General features: G+C 43.0%; 1 protein-coding gene across 4 annotated transcripts in view; it reads left to right on the plus strand.

Moving 5' to 3' along the window:
- Positions 1 to 8,765, plus strand: part of TAF4B (TATA-box binding protein associated factor 4b) — a 70,191-nt gene extending 61,426 nt beyond the window's left edge. For all 4 annotated transcript variants that reach the window (XM_038175210.2, XM_072034626.1, XM_072034624.1 and 1 more), the window contains exon 15: positions 6,848 to 8,765. In XM_038175210.2, the coding sequence (XP_038031138.1) occupies positions 6,848 to 7,015 (168 nt within the window). In that variant the 3' untranslated portion in view covers positions 7,016 to 8,765. The remainder of the gene's footprint in view (positions 1 to 6,847) is intronic.
- The last annotated feature ends 333 nt before the right edge of the window (positions 8,766 to 9,098 follow it).

Here is a 9,098-nt window from a genome sequence, read left to right on the forward strand (position 1 = left end):
AACAATCAGAAACAGTAAATTTGAAGCCACAGATTTGTTTTTCTGATTCTGTGTTCGGTTTCATCATTCTTTATTGGTTGGTACAATGCCCCTTAACACTTCCCAATATTGAGAAATATTTGAGGATTATTTTTGATTTAAGTTTCTCTGCTTTTCTGATGACAAAGCCATTTTCAGAATGTCTTTGTCTAGTTCTCACTATAACTGGAGTCTTAGAAGTTTGAAAACTCATGCAAATGATCTACAGCTTTTTTTTTTCTTTTTTTTTTTTTTTTTCCTGTGAGGAAACAGGCTGTGGCTTGGAGTGTAAACTTTCTTCCTCAACTGAAGGTATTCTGTTTCCCAGCTTGTCATCCGCCTTGAACAGAGAGCAGTGTTTTTGTGTGTTACCACTCAGTAGGGAGGAAAAAGCTCTACCTACATTTTTGAAAGTTGAGTTAGGAGGACGAATGTTACTCTTGTGGTCAGCACCTAAAGGCTGTGGTAGGACCGTTCTTTCACTTTCTAAGGGAAAAACTTACTTGGATGCCTCCCAGTCAGTCTGACTTTTTGGAGAAGTGCTTTTTCTCACCTGTTTCCTGGCTCAACGATAACACCCTAAACAACTGGAAGAGATGCAGTCTGCCATGCCCCAAAGTGCCCTTGATGTTGTATCCTTCATTTACGTTCTCCCAGCTTGCTCATGTTGACAGAATCACAGGTAAATCTTCTGTCTCTTCTTACTTCTTGCATGAGCCAATGGCAAAGGAAGTGTTCTTCCTCCAGATACTGTGGATGGCTCTTCAGTCTGCAGCCTAGATTAGCTACTCTCTCAATAAGTGTAGGTCTTGCTATACAGTAGGCTGTCATCAGTATGATTTACAAATAATCTTTTAGCCTTCCCCTGGGGAGTCCCAGAGGTCTCTCTGGGGTAAATGAGGCTGTGCTGAGTTGCCCAGTGGAAGGGATGGGAAGCAGAGGTGCACCAGCACCAAGCAGCTGTATCCACATGCTGCCGCTCTGTCTGGCTGTAGTGGCAGCGTTGGGGAGGCAGGTGTGCAGGTATTTCTCAAAATGCTGCCCTCAGCTGATCCACAGGACCTGTGGTCCTCCACGCTGCTCAGGTAAATGGTGCAGGTAGTATCCTGGGGTCAGCGCCTAGCTGCTCAAATGCTTTCTGAGCGTTCAAATCCCAGTCAACAAGCATAAAATAAGGTGATGCTTGCAGGGTGATGCACATCTTCCAATACAGCGGGCCACAAATAAGCTTGTGTTTTCCTAGTGGAGAGTTTGGCAAGAAGAAATGGAAGAAATACCTTGTTTTCTGTGCTAGTCATTGCTCTACTTTTAATACCATTGTGTGTGGAGAAAGCAAGCTGGTCACCTTCTCTTTTAGGGCTAGCTCTGTGCCACACCTCATCATTCTTAGTAGAACTTAAATTTATCCTGCTTGTTTTATGGATGAGGATGCCAGTATGTGTGTGGATCAAACACACTCTGTGTATGGTGCGGGTTTAAGCTTCTGGGAATGATCTTAAGGCCCCGACCCAGGAAGAACTAAGCCATCGAGCAACAAGTCCTTTTTTTGCAAACTGAAAGCAAACCCTGCACCTTACAGATGATTGAGCAAGAGAAGCATTTTGTTCTCCCGCTGTGTGATAATCAAATCACTGGGGTTTTATTTGGTGTTTGAGGGAGGGATGCATGATAGTCAAGGGAAGGGACATAAGTGGCTTTGCACTTCTGGAAGTGGTAGCTTTAGGAGTTACTGCCACCCTTCTGACCTTAAGCTCCTCTAATGAGGATACATTAGCATAATTCATCTGCTTTGTTATTGGTGTAAAGGAAGTGACTCAGAATGAATTAATTGAACTTAAACTTGGTTCTGCAGTGGATGAGGGTGGTCTTGCTGCCCTGTGTGTATCCATGGGGTACAGAGAGGCTTCTGACTGGTGCTTGGCATTGGTACTTGATAGTCTACTAAGGTATTTTCTTAAAAGGTACAGAAAATGAATTTGAAATCAATTACTTTAAATTGGACCTGGGCTACTTGAATGTAAGTAGGTCTTCAGAGCCGGGCTACAAAATCTGTTTCTACACTTGAGGGATTTTCTTCTCTCTTTCTCTCTCATGTGTCTGCTTCCCTCTCCCTACTATCCCCTCCCCAGCTCATTTTGAGACTTCAGTCTGAAGTGATACAGGAGAGTTTTTTTCTTTTTTTCTACTTAGTGTATGCAGACTCTTGATTTCACTTCCTAGTTCTTATTCAAGCTGTTGGACAACTGAAGAGTCTACAAGGATTGTCGTACCTTTGGGGAAGAGGGGAGCTGAAAGCATGCTCTAATTATAACATATGGCTTCAGCATCTTACGTGCTGCAAGACCTAAGCACACGCACCCTTGTCAGCTAGAAAGTTTCAATTTCAGCTCTGAATTTCCTGGCTGCTGTCAGTCTAGGCCATACACTTGACGTGAATTCTTTCCCCTCTTAAACAGGCACAGATATTCTCGACTGCCAGTCATAAGCTTCAGAAGTACAGTTCATCGGCCCGTGTCGTGCTCTCTCTGTGCTAGATATGAACTTAATTCTTCTTATGTGTGAAGGATATCTGCAATTTAAATGACTAATTGTGTTGTAGCTCTAGGCTGAACATACTGGTAACGCACAAACGTTGATGACATGTGAAGGGTCAAGAGATTTATAATTTAGTTGACAATACGTTGCTTAAAATGATGTGGCAAAGAGCCAGAAAATTTCAGCTTAATAATTGTCTATTAACTAACATGACATATTTGTATAGTAGTCATTACCTCCAGGTACAGATTAAGCATCTGATGTAGCCATGCGCGGTGACGTGCGGACATGAATCTTGGGCACAACGGTGAACAAACTGACGGCGCACTCGCAGGAATTTGTTTCAGTATGTAAAGCGTGCTGCTGCCTACGTTTGAAGGGACTTGCAGGAATGTTGCACTGAAATCTGAGGAAAAACGTGCAGTCGAACGGCATCCTCTGTGGTATGGATCTGACAGCTCAGGGAGGCTTCTTTGTAGGCACAGATAACATCATAAATATACATGTTTGTTTTCAGCTGCGTGAGAAGCAGCCTGGAAATAGAGATCTAAGCCTTTTTGACATCAGCTTGATCTATCCTAATGGCCTATAAGATTTTAAAAAAAGATGCAACAGCTTTTTAAAAAACAACTCATGTTTTTATAAACACTGTTTAATGCAGTATTTTAGCATTACGAATGTGGGAGTATTTCTCGCAGACTGAGCTGAGGCTTGGTAGAATAGGCAGCATCGGTGCACTTGGCTTGTCACTGGAGTAATTCTTTCACTTTGTTTTCTCTGGCCTCAGTTATGCACTTGTTTGGGATCTTAGCTTGGAGACTTAAAAGTATTTATGCCTCACCAGAAATTAAAAGGAGAGCTCTCGACTTTACTTTTAACATCGGACTGAAGTTTGCTTCCTTAAAGTGCCCCTCTCTAATTCTGCTCTAAGAGTCTGAAATTCTGCATGCAGTTTGTGTGCAGCCAGGAAACTTGAGAAGGAAACGTGTGCTCTGCCAGGAACGGGTCACTGGACCTGGCCCAGGTGGGTGGGAAGGCAGGTTTCTACTGACCTCCGTGAGCGTTGTTTCAGGTCCTATCCGATATCTCCAAGCAACTTTGGTATTCCTGCCCGTACTCAGGATGCAGGCTTCTGGATCGTGTGCTCCAGATACCTTGGAGTCTAGGAATTCAGGCTACGATGGTAGCTCAGGTGGAAGACGACTCCTGTCCTGCAAGTCTCGCTGCCTTTCACGACAGCTGTGGCTCTGAAGTTCACTCTGGCCTTTCCAGAGAGATTCAGTATTTAATTCTTCATCCAGCCACTGGAGAGAGCTCTAAAGATCTTAAAGGCACGTTTTGGGATCAGCCTCCTGACGCTAGCTGCAAAACACGTATGGGACGACTGCAGGAGCTCCTTGGTGCTTTCTTTTGCCAGAATTGGTGACAGTCACTCATCTCTGCTAGGAATATACAGAAGGCTGTGAGGGTCATGAAAGCGTATTGCTCTGATAGAGTTGCTGATCAGACTGGACTCTGAAGATAAGCAAAACACAGGACTGCAGATATTTTTTTTTTTCTTAGGAAGACGTTTGCTGCCCGACTGGAGGAATGTAATAAAGAGATCTGGGAGCAAGGCATGGGCTGGTGTTCTAGCGCAGGTCCTAAGGTCTGAACAGCAGCATGGGGCAGCTTCTGGGCAAGGAGTACGTGAGATGGAAAGGGGAGGGCTGCTAATGCTCCAGATAAGTCCTTTGTTTTAAGGACTGATAGCACCCCAGGGCTGTTGACCTGCTGCCCAGCCAGATCTTGCTGAAGAGGAGGCTTCTGAGCATGCAGCTGCAGAGGGCCCTCTCCTGAAGCCTCCTCCCTTGTGTCAGCTGAAGAGCTCAGAGCTGGGCACTTCTTAAAGTCCTGGACACTGAAGCACGTGTGATGGTTCATTTTGGTGTGCAGATGGCACCATAGCTTCAAATGTTTTTCCATTAGGTTCTTTAAATGATTTGTTATAGAGACAGGTATATCACCCTCTGCCATTTGTTCAGAACAAAACCATGAAAGGCCAGAACTTTGATGCAGCTGGTTAGTGCTCATCCCTGTGTAAGCTGTGTTCAGAGACATGCAGGAGGCTTTGTGCAACCTACCATAATGTGTTGGGTGAATTTCCTGACCAGGCAAAGCCCAGTTGCAGTCCCAGTCTGGACTGGAGTTGGCTATGCTGACGGACTTCTTTGATTTTTAAACCATCCCATACCTCGAGAGAAGGGCCTATTCTTTCGGCTTGGATGTGGTGGCCATTGCTTTGGATGTGCTCAGTAACTGGTTGAAGAGCCCTTGAAATGCTGTACTCGGCTCTGATCAGCCCGTTTGCTGCATGAAATATAAAAATACGAGCTGCAAATACGCGCTGCGTCCAGCAAACAGAAGTCCAACATAAGCTTTGGCCTTGGAGGTGATTTTACAGCACAACGTGGCTCCGTGGCTCTGCCCTGGTATGATGGGTAAGAATTTAAGAATAAATAAATCCATAGCTCTGTCTCAAACATGGGTGGCTCGGAGCTTCTGCTCTGCTGTAACATCTTGCAGCTCTGATAGCTTCCCGGGCAGGCTCGGGGATCTGTGATGTCTGCCTCCTTTTTGTAAGGGAGATAAGTGGATCGAGGTGGCTTTGTTTTGCATATTTTTAAAGGTAAGGCTTCTGGTCTAATGACTATTTAGAGAGAAAATACTTTCACCTCCATAAAGTTCTTTGAATTATAAAGGACATTGCTGTTGGGTTACTGAAAACCCTTGGGGTTTGTTTCATTTATAACATTGCCTGAGGCCTTCTGCTGCATCCTGTTGGATTGACCTCCTTTTCAACCCGTGCTGGCAGCTGCATTGCAGAGCTATCTTTTCCCTGGATCCTTCGGGGTTGTCATATGACAAACTTGAACTGTGACCCTTTTGTGTCTTACCAGGACAGCAGTGCCCTCTCTGTGCTGCGTGGCCAGCAGTCTTCCCCACACGCGCATTTGTTCCAAGCCATTTAACAAACTGAAAGCTTCAAATGATGGCATTTCATAGTGTTTAATAGTATTGACTGTAAAGCAAATGAAATGGTGCTGAATACCCTGCATGCTGCTAGTAAGAAATACAGCTTCCATTTCTGCAATATGCCCTGGGTTTTCTGTGGTTAGTATGTGCTCTCTGGTGAATCTTTATTTTTTTAATAAATTTCAATGCTTTCCCCCTAACAACAGTAGCGTTCACTACTATAGATAGACCACCACTGGTATTTGTTTTTAATATATATTTTTTTAACCAGATTTCTCTAAGCAAAGTGGGCAAAGTCATTTTGCTGAAGTCTTGCAGAGAGTGTTAGGGTAAGAATTGATATAGTTAACACAGCATCCAAGCAGCACCATCTCCAAGCGGTGTTGATGCTGGCAGGCATCGCCTTGCTGAAGTTACAGAGACTGAGCACTTGTATTTGTACAAATTGCATTCATTACCAAGAACCCTCCAGTAGTGATAAGAGACTGGCTGTGTAGCATAGATTGGCTCCAAGATAAGTAGCCAGTCTATTGTGCAGCTCATGGTAATCTTCCTCGTCCCCACCCCTAATAATAAATCTCGGGGCATTTTGGAATGCATGGGGGTTGCTCATTCCAATAGCCTGAATGTACAACTACTAAACATCATCTCCACACCGACTGTGCTTTCATAACCAAGTGAGGCAGCTGACTGAGATGGATAGGCTTAGATACAGCACTCTGCACACCCGGATGCTTCTGTTGCTTCCTTAAAGGACGTTTCACAGGTGATGGCTGGGATAAGAGTGTCTCCTGGCCGTGTTTCAAGGCTAGTGCCTGTTCTCAGCTGTGGTTTTCTTCAAGGAGAGGTGCAAACATCTGGAGCCTGGGTGCTTGCAGTTGGGAGCAAGAGCCTTGCACAACCTGGGGCTCTGCGCAGGAGCTGCGGTGGTACGACTTTCACAGTGAGCTTGTCCTTTCTCAGTGCAGGTGTTCGTGGTATGGCTTCGGTGAAACAGCAGTGATTTATCTTACAGTAGTATAGTTTAAAAAAAAAAAAGGTAAAGGATTTTTTTTCTAATAAGTCATTTCATTGTTTTGACTAAAGTAAACCATTAACTGGCAGGTATTTGCTTTGTCTTTTGAAGTATCTAATGTACAAGGACATCTGGATGGCTGGTTTCTGACATGTAAAGCTGAACATCAACAGGTTACTTTTATGCAAGCAGGCAGTACAACCCAACCAGTTTGATTTAAAAACTTGTGTTGACATGATTTTTTTTTTCTCTTCCCACTTTTAGGGTTTGAATGGCAATGGAGTTGCTCCTGGATCGTCAAATTTTAGCCTTACAAAGCAGTTGCTTCGTCCAAGAATAACCCGTGTCTGTCTCAGGGACTTGATATTCTGCATGGAGCAAGAGAGGGAGATGAAGCACTCTCTTACCTTGTACCGTGCTCTTCTGAAGTGATTTGAATTTTACATTTCAACTTGCTGTCTACTGCCAAAGAAAACACTGAAGCATTGTTGCACTGTCTTGAAATTACAATTTCTGGAAAATGATCCGTTGTAAGGATAACTCTTGTTTACAGATAAACATTTTTATTAAATACCTAACTTAGCACCTGTAGGGTTTTTAATAATACTTGGTTTAACCCAGTCTGTAAACCAGTGAAAACACTGAGCTGCACACACAAGCACCTGACTACCTGCTTGCATTTAACTGTCTCGCAGGCTCTGAGGGCTTGATATGTGTACCTCGTTTATGTGTGTCACTTGCTTCAGTATTCCAGAGTCTGCAACATCTGTTCTGTCTGTAGTGCCTTCTTCTAATCCAACCTTATCTAGGGAAACAAGTAACATTTTAAAGGCACTGCATAGCATGACAACTGTATTTATTCATGAACCAGCAGTCAGTCAACATGCTAATGTATTGCCTGTCTGACTCAGCATCTCCCTCGGTTTTCTGGGTTTAGAATTACTACTGAGTGCTACTTTGTGGAGAGCAGAGTAGCAAGTGAAAGGAACAAGGGACACTTTCTCTTCCCTACATCACCTCAACTGCCCTCCCCTTTTCGCTGACAAAGTGACTGAGGGAAGGTGAACAAATTGGTCGTTCTTGTGGTTAAAGTACATCAAATGGTGTAGGCAGGGCATACTTGGATGTTTGGGAAAATATGCAGTTACTAAACTTGAATACAGGGAGTGATAGAGCCTAAAAAGGAAGAGAAAACACATTAAACTGATCCCTTATGTTTTTCTTTATGTAGATATCAAAAAATAGCAATGAGCCTAAGTATAGATTTAGAAAGAAATGAACCAAAACAACCTGTGCTGACTGAAAAAAAAATATAAAAATGAAAACTTGAGATCTAGTAAATGTTCTGAAACTTTACAGCTGGAGAGTCTTAAGGAGAAGAGTAATATTTGGAAAGCACAGGATTCACTGCTTTATTGAGAGTATTGATTTAGTTGTCATCTTAATGTTTATAGTACCTTAATATGGTATAACAGGGAAACTTTTCAAGTAGAAAGTAGTTCAGCCAGTTGCCTGGTTTCTGTTCAATGAGGAGGAGGACTCCAAATTATTAAGACTGCTAGAATAGATTGAAAAATCTCCTGTGCTGGTAAAGACTGCCTTGTGGTAGAAGGGAAAGCCTCCTGGTCACCTTTCTCCCCAGCCTCCAAATATTTTGCCTCCCGTGGCACAGTGCTGCATAGCATGGCTGTTTCCCAGGAGCAGTGGGAAAGGCACTGACTGTATTGAATGGCTTCCTGCTAAAACTTTTTTTCTTTTAAGGAACAAGCTTCCTATGGTTATTTGGCATGCAACTTTAAAACTTTAAAGTGATAGATAACTCAAACGCCCTCTGCCATCAGAACCACTGCAGGTAGTTACCAAATTCAGTAAGTTTTGAGTCAGTTACGTTTTTTGTGTTGAAACAGTAGTGAATAATAAATCTAGCAAATGAATGCTGTAAATTATTTATATATGTATATATGGCATATATATATATATAAAAGAAAAGCAGTACTTTGACTAAGCTATAGTTTGCAAGATATTGATAGCGTCAGGCAAAATTGTTTTGTATAATTAAATGCTTAGCTTTACTTTTTATGTAAAGTGCAGCATTTTCCATATTTGTGTACTGTATCTTATTGATCAGATGTTTAAAATTATTTTAAATACTGCATTAAAGCAATTATTTTATTAAAAATAAGCGATAGTTCCCTTTGTCTGTTTCCTAGCCTGAGATACTCAGCGTCTGAGGCTGTCATCGCTGTGACTAATGGCGTGGTTCGGAGAGCAAGCCCCAGCTATCTGCCCATCACAGTGATTGGCACGGTTGCCCAACTCGGAGTGTTAACGATAAACATCTGTCTTCCAAGGTTTTTAGCAGAACTAGGTGACGGAGAAAGGAATTGCTCGAAGGTGGGGGGCGGAGAGGGGGACAGGGAGTAAAAGCAACCCCTCATTTGTCTGATTTCCCCCTGTCAGTTGGTGCAGAGGCTGTTTTTTTTTTTTTTCACAGCTGAGCAGAGGTAAACACTTT

Source organism: Anas platyrhynchos, chromosome 2, assembly GCF_047663525.1.
Source record: "Anas platyrhynchos isolate ZD024472 breed Pekin duck chromosome 2, IASCAAS_PekinDuck_T2T, whole genome shotgun sequence".
NCBI lineage: Eukaryota > Metazoa > Chordata > Aves > Anseriformes > Anatidae > Anas > Anas platyrhynchos.